The following is a 16,883-nucleotide window of genomic DNA, read 5'->3' on the forward strand; positions in this document are numbered from 1 at the left end:
GTCTCTGGTGGTGGTAAGGAGTGGGCGGAGCTTGTCCGGTATGGAGTGGGCACGGCTTACCCGTGGAGGCTGCAGTTAGTGAGAGATGGCAGGTGATTGGGCAGAGATTGGGTGACATACAGCAGGAGAGGCCGGAAGTACTGGAGCTCCGAGACTGTTCTCCTAATTACCTCATTTCAGTTCAGCTGCAGAGAAAGACAGACACAGAGAGAGGAAGGAGCTTGTCTGGAAAAAGGCAGAGAGGATAGAGTAAGAGACAGAGGAGGAGGAGAACAAGAGAGACAGCGAGAGAAAAAATAGAGGGAGAGAGCTGCTGCTCCCTCAATACATGCATGTTTCTATGTTTCACCTAAAATCCTGCTCCTACAATGCTGTGTACTCAGCCTTACCTAAACTGCAGAGCTAGCCCCAAATCACAGCTCTGCTTGCCATCCAATACGGGGGTAAGTTATGCTAAGATACATATTTTCTGATTTGCTTTAGTGCATGCATGTGTGTGTTTGTGGTTGATGCCTTGCAGAAGAGGCTAAAACACTCCTCTCTTTCTGTAAGGGATAAATCGAGCTATCATTGATAGCTGTTCTAAACTTAATCTGGACCCGAAGGGACTCCGATTTGGCGATAATACGCACTGCTTGTTCTGCTGTTCCTTTTGGAGAGTGCGAGACTAGGAACTGTGAAGCAAGTGAAAGGGAACATTCATGATCTGCTCCCAGTTTGCTGGCCTGGTTCTCACTGCTTCACTGTCATTCGAAATGAATGGAGTGTTGAGTGTGGAGGGCGTGAGGTGTGAGGTAGCTTGCGGTATCAAATGAGCTCCATTAATGACATGATTCTCTGCCCTTGCACAAAAGGCACATACTTGAGTATTAGGTTTATGTTTGTTCTGTCATTTTTGACACCTTATCTTGATCAGTAGTCATAAATATCAAATTTCATTTCATTTCGCAGTCACTGCAAAATGACTCTAAAAAGTTTTTCACTGGCTAATGAATGGGTTCCTGTGTGGAAGGTGATCAAAGTATACAGTGAGGACAACAGCAGTCGAGCTGTGGAGGTCCCCAGTGACATCACTGCCCGGGATATCTGCCAGCTGTTCATTCTGAAGAACCACTGCATCGATGACCACAGCTGGACGTTGATTGAGCACCTTGCTCATCTGGGTATTGGTAAGTGCATCCATCTGTGTACCCATAATGCCCGAAACTAATTTAGCTTTAATGGAGCATAATGGTATCTCTGTTTCATGCTTTGTTTTATGAGTCTTGTTATTCTAGCTTTCGTGCGCCATCACCCCTTGGCTATAGCTGTAATGTAACAGAACCTGCTACAAGAAATACAACCTCTTTGTGGTCTAGCTCTAAATCCTGCAATTTAGTCACATGCTAGGGAATTCCAAGTGCTGTTCTTTAGGACACAGATCTTATCTAGTCTTGAACAAGACACTATCAGTGGTCATTTTGCTCTGAATCCTTGTTTATTACATCATGCTATTTTTGCAAATATGCATCATCGGAGTTACGGTGTTATATCATATGTTATATCAAGGTCTTGAATCTCTTGGGGTAACTACAGTACTATTCGAAAGCCACTTACATTGCAGGACCTAAATGTTAATCCATGAGTGAGTACTGGTTCATCAAATCATACTAATTTACAGATGTCATTCCAGTAAGAGATCTGTCTTGAGATTCTGTCTAAACATTCTACAAAATTAGGTCATTTTATGCAATTTTTGCTCCCTTGCTAATCATCTCTAAGATTTCAGACAGTAATCATTGCTTACCAGACAGTGGGAAAGCACCGTTCTCAGACTGTTCTCAGACTGCAAGACTAAAGATGCATCTGTGAGAAAACTTGCCCAAGCAGAAAACCTCCTATAAAATCCCCCTTTGTGTGGCAGGCAGCAGGATAAACAGGCTTTATGGGGTTAATGCTTTCTGAGTCTGAAGCAGACACCAAAGGTTTAATGTAGTGTCTTAGAGTGCAGACCTTAGCTTCAATTAATCGATTGTGGTTTGAGTAGCAAAATGTAGAAAGGCAAAAGAACTTTGGCTGCTGTACTGAATAGCTTTTGCTTTGTGCTAGAAGGCTGATCACTCCTTAATGAAGATGTAAGTAAGGAGTGTAGGAGTCGTGTAGAACACGAATAAGACAAGAAGGTAATGGGATGTAAAATCCCATTGCAGGAAAAATTGGGGTGAATGTATTTGCTTCGGGGAAGAAAGATTCAACACTTTTAATGTTAATCAGAAACAAAATAAAAAATTTTAAGGACACGAGAATTGACTGGATATTTAAGAGTACATATTGGTTGAAACAGACTCCTAGAACTTGGTCTGGAGCTACAGCATTATCCTCTAAAGTTGAACCTTCAGAGCTAATCTTAAGTACAGCTGGAGAGCTTTGATGCCCTAGGTTTCCAATTGCATTGGGCATGAGGTGGGAATACACCCTGATTGCTATGTCAGTTCATCGTAGAGCATGGATTTTGAGTTAAATGGATAAGAAAAAGCTCTGTCCATTTGTACATGGTTTACATTTTTGCGGTCACAAACTGAAGTGAAGTTCAGTAATGGTTGATTATAGAGGGAGTGGTGGAGCCAAGAGGAGTTGGGAGCGCAAATGTGTGCTCTTGCTTCAGTATTTACAAGCAGAAATGTCTGACTCAGTGAAAGGGAATATCAGAGCTCTCAGGTTCATATTTGGCCAATACTGAGGTGACAGCGTATTACTGTGAATCCTGTTGAGGGAAAGCTAAAGTCATGTTCACAACACTAGGAATAATTAAAAAATGGATGTTATCAGAAGGTCAGGCTAGAGTAACCATGAACTACCTAAATGATGAGAATATATGAGTGGTGGGATAAGCAGATTTGAGAAGGAATAATAAAGGAATAATCTATGAAGACTTCTTTCTAAGTATTATCTTCCTTTCAACATAAGTAAGGTTTAGCTCCAATGGGCAGGAAGTGGTTAATATCACTGGCAATGACTACCACTGATGTAGGCTACCTTCCACACAGGAATATTCCTCAACACAATTCTTCACTCCATTGCATAATTCAACCATCTGTTCCTTCCATCCTCTTATTCAGTCTTATTTATTTCTTTATGCATTCCCATTATGCATGTATCCGTTTTGCTGCTTCATAATCATTACAGATTTCTTCAATCCTGGGCCTATTTATATAGAAGTCGTCACTGATTCTTAACTATCTTTATATATCTATCTATATATAATAAACATGCCTGACTGAGTGCTCTGATTCAAACTCTCTGTTTAAATCATTGACTCCTAAGACTTGCTGCCACAGTTAAATGTAATCTGTTCCATAAATGTATGATTAGTGCCATTATAAGCCCAGTTGTGGCTGACAGGCTTTTGCTCAGAGGAGCTTGATTTTAAAGATAGGTTTAATTTATTATTAAATTTCTGATGTATGATATTTCTATTAGTGGTGGACAATAATTGGAAAATGATTTATGTAAACAGTGGGACTCCTTTACATGATGCACACTTGGAAAAATTCATTGCTGAGTACATTTCCTGGTGTGTCTATTGTGTCAGCCTCAGCAATACCGCTTGCCTGGAATATTTTAACCAATGAGACCATATTTTCCTCAATTGCTCTTTGAACAGAAAATGTAAAGAACAACATTTTTTTTAAAAATGGCCAAAATAAATCCATGCAAATGAATTACAAAAACCAATGCCACTGTTATTCTATTGCGTGTAAGCTTCACATCTTCACTTTGAGGGAAGGGACAGTCAATACAAAGTTCTTTATAATGATGAGTTTAAATGCTTAAATGTGGAAGTAGAAGTTCATCAGTGGCAGGTGTTTAGGATATAAAGGACACAATAAGCTTACCGAACCATGCTGACCGCTATTAGCCTCTGTGCTGCTATATAGGGAAATTTACTGGAAACAATTTAAGGCTTAATTAAAGTGTAAAATCCAATAGCTCTAGACTCCAATAGAAAATGTGTTAATTTAAATCAATCAATTAAATTAAATTAGTTTCATAATAATGATATGGAGGGTTACTTATGATCCATAACCAAATTGATTTATTTATTTATAACATTTATTGCATTGTTATTTATTATTTCATAGCTCTTATTTTATCTTTTAACTTTTTAATGCCCAGGTTTTTTTTAACAGAGTTACAAAGTTACAGGGCTAATAATATTAAATAAATATTTAATAATAAATATTAAATCTTGCATAGTGTATTTGTTTTGTACTTTTCTCCTCTATGAAACATTTTGGTTAAAAAATATTATGATTGCATAAACTCATTTGGTCTCATTTGTCAGGGAAAAAAATGGATGGGATTTATGTGTCCCTAGTAGTAGATCAAGAACTCCATCATACATTATTCCTTATCCTCTTAAAAGTACACTCATATATGCAACTTATCCAGAATGTATAAAATGCTGATTGGAGATTCCACAGTCTGCTACTGGCAGAAGATTTTAACTGTCCACATATCAGCAAAGATCACAGCAGGAGATCACAGATATAGAGAAACACCCAGGATGCCAGTGCATCTTGATGAAGCTCGCCAGCCCTGATTGCAGTTATGCTATGGGAATTAATTAGTCTTGAATATCATCATTCTCACTCTTCCAGATGGCTTGCTCTAAATAGCCACTTTCCATTCATTCATTAAACATTCGTTTGGGTTTCAAGGAACTGAATAATGTTTAATGATAAAGTGAAGCAATACACTCGACGCAGTCGGCTTCCCCTGACTCCCTGAACCTCGCAATCGTTATAATCAAAGATTACTCATTGATGAAGAAAATAAAAATAAAAAATAATAAGTGAAACTTTTGTTAATAATTGATTGTTTAAACTCATTATTAGCTGATGGCGCTCCTAGAATACAGTGCGCTCATAAGAATCATTTACTTTTTATTTTAATTGTTTGTGTGTAGAGATAGGAATGCAGAGGTACATAGTTGTATTTATCTTTTCCCAGTTATCATCAAGGTGACTTCTCTTTTCTTGTATTGCTTTCAGAAAGAATCATAGAAGACCATGAATCAGTCCTGGAAGTGCAGTCTAACTGGGGCATGGACTCAGACAGCCGTCTGTATTTCAGGAAGAATTATGCCAAATATGAATTCTTCAAGAAACCTCTGGTGTGTGTGTGCGCACGTGTGTGTGTATGTGTGTGTGTGTGTGTGTGTTTGGGTACCTGTGGGGTGTACTTCGGAAAAAAGTCAGTATGTAATGCCTAGATAATGTATAACATTGCTAGAGTAACAGAAGTGCAACACAAGTTTTTTTAAATTTAATTAATTTATAATCCATGCAATATAAGCAATTTATATCCACTGCTGTGATGTGCCAGTCTTCAGGACTTTGAGGTCTGTGCTTCTCTGGACAAACAGAGAATCAACTCAATTACCAGTCTTATTAGCAGAGTTCTGTTTATAGGGCTTCATTAAAGTTTATTGTTTTTTTTTACAGCTCTGTTTGACTTGCGTCTGCCTTTGATCAGATAAGTTAGGGAGGATCATTTCTTTCCAGCAGGTTCTGGAGAAATGATGAGTTATAGAGGTGACTCAAATGGTCACTCAAATTTTAGGGCACAGACCATGAATATCTTTAGAGTCTGTTATTACTTCAGTCTTTAGTAAACTTAATGGCTGGTGTTTGTCAGTAGTGATTGATGTTTTCCTCATGTTAACAGGATTTTTTTCCAGAAAGCATGGTGTCTATATCAAGTGAAGCCAATGGCCTCATGAACCACTCACAGCTTATCCAGGTATCACCTTTCAGCAGTCTCATTGTCCTCAAATCTCTATTTAAACACCAAGTCATAACATATCATTCAGATATTTATCTTAAAGCATATTATTTGGTAATATTGTTAAGGCATGACAATGATATCATTTCTGCCGTACTGACATAGCATTTATAATACTGCATAAAGTAAACATAGCTAAAGTGTCTTTCATAGCATTAGAAATCATCCATTACAGCTTAAGAAACATTGTAGATTTTAGTGCTTCGCCTCATTCACATAAGCCTGTTTCCTAAATATATTCACTACATGAAATATTTGGAATATTTCACATGTCTCAGTTCAGTAGGATGTTGTGTTTTCTGATTTTCCTGAAGAAAAGTAAAATCTCTCTGTTGTGTGGCTGATAAGGCCTCTTTTAATGTACAATACTGTTATCTAAATTTTATATTGAAAGTCATTCAAAAATATATATCTTATGTGAATTATTAGAAATGTAATAATGTCCTCTTGTCATAAAGCCATAAGCAAGGATGCTAGTTTATACATATGTGTGTGTGTGTGTGTGTGTGTGTGTGTGTGTGTGTGTGTGTGTGTGTGTGTGTGTGTGTGTGTGTGTGTGTGTGTGTGTTAAGACATAACACCAAATAGTTAAATTCTTGTTATTTTAGATTAAGATTATTTTAACATTTTTTTAATTATTATTTTTAATTAGCTCCTTTTTAACAAGGGATAACTGTCACTCCAATTGTGGAATCCCCAATATATTGTTCAATAACTATGTGAAACTAGAAGGAAAGTTATATTGCAGAGTGCAAACTGAGAGTCTAGAGGTTAAATGGGTTAACACGTGAAATTTGAAGACAAAATCTATGCTCTCGTGTTTTTATCACTTAAGTGTTCTGAGAGCTCTTATGTAAAGGACTGTCCATTGAAACAGACTGGTGCCATTTGTGTCTGTGTGCTTTTAGACATTTCTCAACTCCAGCACATGTCCTGAGATCCACGGTTTTCTCTCCTCGAAAGAGCAAGGCAGGAAGTCCTGGAAGAAGTTCTATTTTGTGTTGAGAAGGTCTGGGCTGTATTTTTCCAATAAGGGCACATCAAAGGTAATACACACAAAAAAAACAAAAAGTAATACATTGCATGACCTGTAATGTTGTGCAATAATCACTCTCTCTTTTACATGACCCTGTCATACATAGCTATGTATAGGTCATGTTCCACTCTATAAAGGTATATACTTAAATTCCTGCAGCTTTTAGTTCTAATCATGCATTGCACCACTTGATCTTACCGCTTAGACTCTAGAGGCAAGTTACATTACTTACTCAAATCACGCCTAGCTTATCCAGTCTGAGACAAATATAAGTGATGGACAGAGCTTGGTTTGATAAGCCTGCTACAGATCATTTCAAAGCACCCTTATTCAAGCACTAATCTCCTGCAGTCCTGCTGTTAGATGTGACGGTTAGATCGAACAGCACGGCATTGTGGCCCTCGGCTGGCCAGAACTGGTTGGGCAGGATTGTGTGCGGCAGATCCTGGGGCTGTGCCAGTGTCTGAACCCTTCCCACTCACCACAGGTGAAGCTTATACCTGCTATGTACCATGCCAACCAGTCCTGCCCTCCATCCATTTTTTCCTTTTTTACAACAAAGAGTTGTTGTTAGGCATGTAAGAGGAGCCCGCTCTCTACTAACTAATACCGCCCGGGTGCACAAAGCCGCTCTGCGTCTACTCCACATCTTCAAATTTGATTACTTTTTTAAACATATACCTGCTACACATATTATAAAGCTGTTTTTAATTTATTTATTTATTTATTTATTTATTTTGCCTGTGTAGTGTTCTTTTCTCTTTTTCTGTCCATAGGTCTGTCATTCTCTTTCTCTTTTGTGTGTCTGTATCTGTTATTGGCTGTTGGGAAATTAGAATTGAGTAGCACATAGACAAAATAAGACAAAGGCTTGCTTTGTGTTGCTTTGCTTGGGAAAGTCTTTCTTTCTTTCTTTCTTTCTTTCTTTCTTTCTTTCTCTTATTCTCTTTTACTTGGCTGCCTTTCACTGTTGTTAAGATAAAGCTGCTGGCATTGCAACATGTATGCTTCTATCTTCACTTGTACATATTACAAGGTGGTTGTAATTGAGAAAGTAGGCCCATTTAAAACAGAATGGAATGCCATATGAGTGTCTTACATCATGCAAGTTTTACCCTTGATTTTAATCATAACATTGCAAAGTCCTTAAGAGTGTTTCCAAACACTGAATGCTTAATCCAATTGAGCTTAGATAAACCCTCAAACTAAATCCACATCATTTTAACTGGTTCAGTAATTTTAGTCCCACTGCTGCAGCATAAGCCACAGTCTTAATGTCCTCCTACTCATTAAACCCTGTTGCTGCTCGCTCAGCTTTTTCACTGTAATGTCTTAAAATCACAATGTTAAACCACAACAGCCTCGGCTCTGCTTCCTGTGCTACAAAAGCTCAACTTCAGCGTTGGTGTTTTTGTTTAAACTGATATTATGCTTCACTTTTTTTCACATTTCACAATTTTTCACATTTACTTTCTGCTGTGATATTTGTTTGCTTCCTCTTATATGATCCTTTAGTAAATACTTAGCTTCTTGCTTCACTCTTTGCTGCATTTTTTTTTTTTTTGCCTTTAAGCTCTCCCCAATTTACACACTAGCTAGGCAATGTGCTGGATGCTGGACATAGCTTACATGTTTACATTCATCCTTGTGCTATGGCAGGCTTAGCATTGGAACTGAAGGAATTTAGGGCACCCCCACTCCTCATCATCTTCAAATAATCACCATCGCACACATTTTTTATTGCCTTATAAATCAACTGATATGTTGAGAGAGGTCTCTCTTTGTGTTTCTTTATCATGTGCAAGGAACCCAGACATCTGCAGTTTGTTGCAGAGTTTTGTGACAGTGATGTCTACACTTTATTATCAGCCAGAAAAACACACGGAGCTCCCACAGACTACGGATTCTGTATAAAGGTATTTGCAAACATTTCTTTACAACACACCCAGTTAAATCCACAAAGACATTCAAGTTTCACATATTTGATTGTGCAATGTTGATATTGAATTATATTGCACATACCATCTGTGCATAGTTAGCTTTATGATATAATAACCCTAATTAAGTGTCCCATTTGTCTGTGCCTCATTGTTTAATGGGTGTTATATAAAGCCATAATCAAACACTGTATTTGGCATCTTATCTCCATTCATCAGTTTAGCGTTATAAGAAGCCAGACATGATCTTAGTCATGGAGAAATTTTAAAATGTGATTGATATCATAAAATGATTAAGAATGTGACAGAAAACATGTCTACGTGTGAATTGGTGTGCAGCCGAGTAAGTCAAGCTCAGCTCGGGACTTCAAACTGCTATGTGCAGATGTTGAGCAGACCAGAACCTGCTGGATCACAGCTATGCGCCTCTTCAAGGTGAAAACTCTCTTCATCATTCTTTGGCATTTTTTCTTTCCTCTCTCCCTCTATCTCATTCTCAAAGTTTTTTTTTTGTTTAAATGACAGACATAGTCTTCATGGAGAATGTCTAAAATAATACTCTGAGCCATTTAAAAGGAAGATTTACTCAAAGTAGTACGTGTCCTAACGTCCTGCAGTCACTTCCTGCTCAATGGTTCAGAACATCACACTAAAACGTTTCTATGTATTGTAATGTGTGCAGTTTGGGATGCAGTTGTACCAAAACTTCATCCAGCCTCATCAGAAGCAGAAAAGTTCTCCAATGGTGAGTTCAGCAATCCACAGCAATGTCCAAAAATGGGCTGTTTGTTAGTTAAAGTGCATGTTAACTAGGGGAAACCCATTAATCAGAGTTACTATCCACAGCCGGGGTACAAAACACAGTCTGAACATAAAATGACATGATAACCCAGACTCAAATTTTTTAGGAATAAAAAGAGATGTATATTTGGACTGTCAGCATTGCTTTCCAAAACCTGTTTCAAAGCTTTGGTCACTGATCCCTTTTGCCTGAATAGCTAAACTTGGTGAATGATTTGAACAAAAAGTGATAAACACAGCATGTTTATTGATTTGGGCAGAAATCAGATAGTAATAAGCATTTCTTTATTATCTATGGTCATGCAATCTTACTATATTGACATTGTTAATAGACATAAAATAAAAGAACTTTGAACTTTTAACGGCTAGTAAAAATAAACAAACAAACACAAATAAACAAACAACAACAAAAAAATATCTACCCCTTTGTTTCCTCTTGTCTCAGTAAACTTCATTGGTCATCACCTTAGTATTCCACTTCCTATTCTCAAACTGTAGCTAACTGGGTACATATAATAATAGTATATAATAATAGTATATAATAATAATAATAATAATAATAATAATAATAATAATAATAATAATAATAATAATAATAATACATTTAGGATTAACAATTTAGAGCTGTAATAAAATATTCCCACACCACCCCATATACAACACAAAGGGAAAGACAGAGTTTAAACAGACAGGATAACAAGCAACAGGTGTAGATAATTAACTGCCATGGCAACGAGGCATCAAAACTCATTCAATGAAAGTGGGAGACCAAAAGGGACAAAACAGCACAGCTAATATAAGGCACGCCAGAGGAAACACATTTTATTCAAAGAGCCAATAAGCAGTAAAGAGAAGGTGCTTCACGCCTTGTTAACTGGCAGTGTAGATAGCCGCTAAGCTAAAGCCTGGCACAAGATGGAATGCCTTGGCCTCAGGCTTTATAATATATAAATTAGAATGAATGATGATAACCTTTAGAGAAGTTCTGGTGCTAACGAGTTCTCTAAAATCTACATGAATGTCAGTATTCATAATACCATCTTTTAAACTGTTTTCTGCATTTGAAAATGCAATATAATAGAAAACAAAGGCAAATTCAATACAACCACTAAATACAGTAAATTATATTTTATTTTTAAAATTAATACTCGTGTATTTTTAATACGTGTGTCAGTATGTATTTGTGTAAGTATGGTGTTTAGACTAATATGTAGGTAAGAATGAAAACCTTTATATATAAAGCAGTTGGCCATTTGTTATTGTACACTGAAGTACTTCTTTTCCATTATCAGAATGTTCTAATGTGTGTATTCCTCTTATACCACAGTAATTACCAACATATTTATTTGTTAAATAATTCTCAATTTATTAAATAAATGTATATTTTGTCTCTTTATTGTTACATTTACTGTCATGGACCATCGTGTTGTGGAAGTTCCTTTCTCAATTTTACAGATGATTTGAACAGTAATTCTCTCACAATTTTTTAATTTAATAAGATAAAAAGCACTTTGCCATGTTAATAATTTCAAAGTTTTCTGTTCTGTAAATTTACTAATGGTGTCTCTAAATAAGTGTATTGTGTTTGAGTAAAGCTCCCTGAACTACTTTTAGTGTGTTAGACATGATTGAGGAGCCAGACTGACTCTAAATATATCTCGGCATCAGCTGCTCACTGACTTTACAACTCATCACCTCTGCCTTGTTGTTAGTGGAACACAGCAAGAGGGTCCTAACCTACACACACACTCACACACTCACACACACCCCACAAGTCTACTGTCTGAGTTAGGAGTCAAGTTTGTAGCCAACTATTGTGAAGCTAACTACTGTAAATAAATGAGGAACAACCCATCAATATATAATGTGGTGGTGAAGTGCAGCATGTCTTATGAGAGTCATACAGTAATGCTTCTCAATACCCCCTGTTCAGAGACGTGTTCTCTGTACCATTTGGATCATGTTACTGTTAAATATGAGGCCCATGGCACATCATGATTATAGTAATTCTAGACAGGACTGACTGGAGATTGACACTATAATTCTGCAAGCTATTCAGAAAATAGTCTCACACCTTCTTCCTTTATTGTCTCCAGTTGAGCAACAGAGTTTTGCACAGGAAGAATTTCCTAGAAATTAGGCATGTGATAAAATTCATATAATTTGATCAATACAGTAAATTATGTTAATGGTTAAACTGGACACAGCTTTCAGTGGGGTTTAAGGGCATGTTTTTATGTTATATTTGTTTTCTTTAGTTTTTTTTATTTCTGAAAAGATCCTGGTCAGGGTCATGCTGGAATCTGCAGCTAATCCTGGTAACACAGGAGAAATCACCTCCATTGCAGGACACACATTTAAACACATTTACACCCTCATTCAACCCAAGGGACACAGCCTACATTAGTGTAAACAAACCACCTAAATGCCTGTTTTTGGTGAAAACCAGAGAACCAGGAGGAAGACCCCATGGATATGGGGAGTCACAGATAGTAATCTGGGTTCACCGTACCACACTAAATGTTGTACAAATTTTCAGAATTCAAATAAAATGAACAAAACCAATTACTTTTTTATTATTATTTTTTTATTCATTTATTTTTTAAACACCTTTTAGCTTAATTAATTCTACTTGTGAATAAAATGGCCCTGGCAAGTGAACTTAAAAATATATCAGTGCTAAGAGCTTGTTAATCATCACCAGACCCTGGTATTCAATGTGGATTCTCACAGCGTACTCGGCAAGCTTGACAAAAAAGTCTAATATTCCATTTCTTAGGGATTATGGGGCATTGAGAGCTAACAAGTATGACATCTTAAAATTGACTATTAAGAGTTATGTGCTCAAGCATCAGTCTATATAAACCCACGAATCCACACACATAACCCAGTCTTAAAGCCTGGTAATATCGGTGGTTTGAACATGAATTGCATTAGAACACTTGATGGCAGCATGTCTCCACAAAGACAAAAGAACACTGAAGTTCTTTGTGTGTGTGTGTGTGTGTGTGTGTGTGTGTGTGTGTGTGTGTGTGTGTGTGTGTGTGTGTGTGTGTGTGTGTGTGTGTGTGTGTGTGTGTTTTGTGTGTGTGCATGCAATGAACAGAAAGAATATTTATTCTGGGTCCTTAACTTCTTTGTGTGTGTTGTGTATTTATTTATTATTTTTTTCAGAGAAGCATTTCAGAGAACTCTCTCGTGGCCATGGATTTCTCAGGGCAGAGGAGCCGTGTGATTGATAACCCATCAGAGGCTTTGTCAGTGGCTGTGGAGGAAGGTCTATCATGGAGGGTGAGGCACAGATCTGCCTCTTAACATAGCAGCATTGCTTTAGGTGATCTACAGCTGGTCAACCGTTTCAACTGAACCCTTTCCACTCAAAAATCATGCTTTTTCATGAACTTGATTCAAGAATATCATGGGTTTTCCAGCCACCCTGCTGGCAGAAAGAAAGCTCCAGCGTCCTTTGCAGTGTTTAGTTTCCGTTTTTGGACTGAGAGTTGCTGTTTGTTTTCTGTGAAACTGGAGATTTTGTGTCCAGATTTTGCTGTGAAAAGCTGTAGTGATACATAGTGCTGATTGAGTTTGGATATTGATTTGTTTTTGTTCACTGGTTTAGCTGGAGATGCCTAAAGATGTCTCTTTTTTTGGCACAGACAGGTTGTGCCAATCAAAGTGTTTTATTTAGAAGTGTGAAAATGCAGGCATATTTTATCAGGTTATGCATTGTGAACTAAAGTGTCTGCTGACTGATATGATTAGCTGAGTCTGGCAGGTACAGTACTATGATGATATAGTGTGTCTGCAACTATCATACAGGACTCAAAGGTTTAATAAGAAACTTAAAGGTATTTAATATATTTTGATCACCGGGATTCATGTTAGATCTGTGTAAATAAAGGACTAAAATTAATGATACTGTAGCTGCCGGTTATAGGAGTTGTTTTTGGATGATAAATAACTTTCTTTTACAGAGGAAGAGCTGCCATCGTCTCAGCCATGGAAGCTGCTCTCCCTCCCAAAGCTCCTTATCCAACATAGGTCAGTCTGCCATTCTCACTCTTCTTCTATCTTTTTACCTTTTATGGTCTTAACTGAACATGATCTCCTGCTCTGTAGCAATCCACATGGCTCAGCCGTGGTTTCACAGCAAACTGTCTCGAGACGAGGCTCACAAACTCATCACCCAGCATGGCCTCATTGATGGGTACTTATTACATGTCCATTTTACAACATTAACAGATCTTTTGTTTATATTGTATCCATATAAATATATATATATATATATATTCTGTATACATATTTTGTTTGTATTCAGAGTTTTCCTATTAAGGGACAGCCAAAGCAACCCCAAGACCTTCGTCCTGTCCCTTTGTCATGCACAGAGAATCAGACACTTTCAGATAGTCCCTGTAAGTTCTGTTTTAACGTTGGATATGATCAGAAAAGCAGCACAAATCATATTGTTTCTTTAAAACAAACATGCAAAACTGAGAAGAAGTCCACCATTAAGGCAGGACACACAATGCAGTCATTTGGGAGAATCTCCTCTAAGATTAACAGTATAAACGGTATCTTATGTAACATTGCCTATAGCACCATTCTCAGTCCTCATTACTGTGGTCTCTTCTGAATACATTTGAACCATGACTGAACAGTGTCTTTGAGTAAAACATAATTCACAGCAAAATCTAACTACCCAATTCTAGCACTCCACACAAGTAATGTAAGTACAGGAATGACTGCAGCTGCATTGTGAATAATCAGATTTGGTCATTTGTAGTGTAGGCACTAGAAACAAATCTCATTTGTACTGCAGCTTTCTTATTACTCGACATTGTTTTTTTACTATCAAATCAATGAAATGTGTGTATTTATAATTGTGTGTGTAAGGTTGAGGATGATGGCGAGCTGTTCTACAGCCTGGATGACGGAAACACTCGCTTCAGTGATCTGCTTCAGCTGGTGGAGTTTTATCAGCTAAACCGTGGAGTTTTGCCCTGCAAGCTCAAACACCACTGTGCCCGAACCACCCTGTGAGCCCACTCCAAAACCCCTGTCTGAGCACCCTTTGACCTGACAATTTGTTTTATGGATTCCTTTAAAACCTTCTAAGCCAAACCCAAAACAACCCTGCTCCAAGCCCAGACTTTTAAACTCCAGCCCCTGCACTTCTACCAGCCCTGATGTTCACCTCTAACCCCTTTGTCACTCCATCAAATGACCATCACACATTCACAGGGTGACTCTGGACAAATTGCCAGCGCAGCTCGTGCCTTGGACAGGAAACTCAAACAGACTCTTCCTGTCTAGTTTTAATGTTCACTCCTATGTGAAATAATGATCATAAGCTGTGGGGTGTTGCAAGATTAAACAGACTTTAGTGGAGCTCAGAAAGGACTTGTTAATGCTGATGAGTGTATGAGAATCTACTCTGAGACTGTAATAAGGCAGGATTGATAGCTCCTTATGATGAAAGCTTTGGTCAATGTACTGTATAAAAAAGCATAGACATTGCAGCTTGAATGATTTATATTTGAGGCTTTCGAATTCTGAGGTGTTATGAGAAGCTAAAGTAGCAAACTCTAAGTCAGAGCTCTGCTCTGAGTGCTGACAACCTGTGTGTCCATATCATCTGAACAGAATAGACAGACATGGTACAGCCATAATCACATGTGCACAATAAGCTGTTTGTTTAAGCTGAAACTGTTGGTTTTGCCAGCAGGAAGAGGGCCTTCGGGGGATCTGGACACCCTCCTTTGAGCTTTTGGGTAAAATGTTAAAATGTCTCCTTATTTTACTCATGTGACAAAATAATTCAGGTATTTTATAAAAAATGTGATATGTGTAGTTTGTTCAAGAGGTGAGACTTTGCTCTGTGCATGCTGTAGGCCACATTCTGTCCAAATGCAATGGGTTGTGTTAGCATGAAAAAGCAGCTGTTCGATGCTGCTTCTCACACTCCAAGCAGACACACACTTCCTTTTGATCTTTATTCTATCAGATCATGGATCATGAACATACACAGACCCTTACAGTACACAATTACCATATACACATTTCCATGTGAACATATCCACACACAGCACACTAAAGTGATGCTGGGTCACACTATGAGCGGTTTATATGCTGAACATTGAAACCCGGACAGAATGTGTAAAGTTGCTTGTTATTAATAAATTGAACAAATCAAATTTTATATTAAAATGCATATTTTATGGATACTTGTTAAGATTCAGGTTCACAGTGTTTAACACCTGAAGTGGTAAGTTTCTGTTTTTACAGAGCATTGAAGATGACCACTACAATCATTGTCTGGCGATGTGCTGCGATGTTTCTTCAGGTTGTGAGATTTCACCCTCAAACCTTCCCTTTAGAAAAAAAGCTATTAGTGATTGCAAATCACATATGAGTAACATGTTGTACTGTAAAAAAAAGAAAAAAGACAAAAACTAAATAAAGAACACTTGATAAAATGTTTTAATACTGTAAGAAATTAAATGCATTTGCGTTAAAAGCCAGAAAAATGTTTCTTTCTTTGTTAGGTTTTTGTTAGGCCTTGATTTTTTTCTTATAAATGAAAACCATGCTTATATCTTAGGTTTTTTTTTTTTGTTTGTTTGTTTGTTTTTGTAGAAAAGCAAAGAACTTTTCATCTGTGTGTATTAGTCATGTTTTTTAAAATTTAGTATGCAAAATGAACCGACCTGGAATGAAACATTTGTTTTATATCTGTGGATGAAAGAAAGAAAGGAAAAAAAAGCATTTAGAAAAATCTTGAATTATTATGGTATTTGCACTGTAGTCGAAACACTGGTAACTTTTCATTTCCAATGCTGAGGGATGACTGTGACTTTTAAATCCTTTTGGTAAGGAGTAGATTTCTTCCCATGCTTCTGCTGAGAAATGCTCTGCTCTTTTGATACAGGCCCTGACAGTGTAGTGTATGTGAATTGACACTGTTTATATATGTCTCCTATAAAACTGGCTTTGTTCACTTGCCTCTACACTGTCATTATTGACACTTCAATTCATCCACTATTCATACTCCTACTCCTGAAATACAGTGGTGGAACGATTTACAGTACTATACCTGCTTTTTGATGTATTTTTATAGATATGAGGACCTCGCATAACCTCATCACACTCCTCTCTTTGGCTTATTCATTATCCTTTATTTGTTTTTGGTCTGGTTTGCTAAATGAAACATTTTTAAGTAATGACACTCGAGCTACAGAGCTGAAATTGAGCAGTATGCAATATGTACAGTACACAGAATATCT

The 16,883-nt window shown here is 37.3% G+C and overlaps 1 protein-coding gene across 3 annotated transcripts in view; it reads left to right on the plus strand.

Annotated features, from left to right (window-relative positions):
* Positions 1–16,597, plus strand: part of grb14 (growth factor receptor-bound protein 14) — a 39,260-nt gene extending 22,663 nt beyond the window's left edge. The window contains exons 1-14 of one of the 3 annotated variants that reach the window (XM_047814988.1): positions 1–443; positions 553–794; positions 1,013–1,169; positions 5,034–5,155; positions 5,710–5,784; positions 6,735–6,872; positions 8,668–8,778; positions 9,139–9,234; positions 9,482–9,544; positions 12,775–12,891; positions 13,575–13,641; positions 13,720–13,807; positions 13,919–14,012; positions 14,494–16,597. The exon at positions 1–443 is cut by the window's left edge and continues 313 nt beyond it. In XM_047814988.1, the coding sequence (XP_047670944.1) occupies positions 702–794; positions 1,013–1,169; positions 5,034–5,155; positions 5,710–5,784; positions 6,735–6,872; positions 8,668–8,778; positions 9,139–9,234; positions 9,482–9,544; positions 12,775–12,891; positions 13,575–13,641; positions 13,720–13,807; positions 13,919–14,012; positions 14,494–14,640 (1,368 nt within the window). In that variant the 5' untranslated portion in view covers positions 1–443; positions 553–701 and the 3' untranslated portion in view covers positions 14,641–16,597. The remainder of the gene's footprint in view (positions 444–552; positions 795–1,012; positions 1,170–5,033; positions 5,156–5,709; positions 5,785–6,734; positions 6,873–8,667; positions 8,779–9,138; positions 9,235–9,481; positions 9,545–12,774; positions 12,892–13,574; positions 13,642–13,719; positions 13,808–13,918; positions 14,013–14,493) is intronic. The other 2 variants (XM_027164424.2, XM_047814987.1) reach the window with 2 other exon arrangements.
* The last annotated feature ends 286 nt before the right edge of the window (positions 16,598–16,883 follow it).

Source organism: Tachysurus fulvidraco, chromosome 6 (assembly GCF_022655615.1).
Source record: "Tachysurus fulvidraco isolate hzauxx_2018 chromosome 6, HZAU_PFXX_2.0, whole genome shotgun sequence".
NCBI lineage: Eukaryota > Metazoa > Chordata > Actinopteri > Siluriformes > Bagridae > Tachysurus > Tachysurus fulvidraco.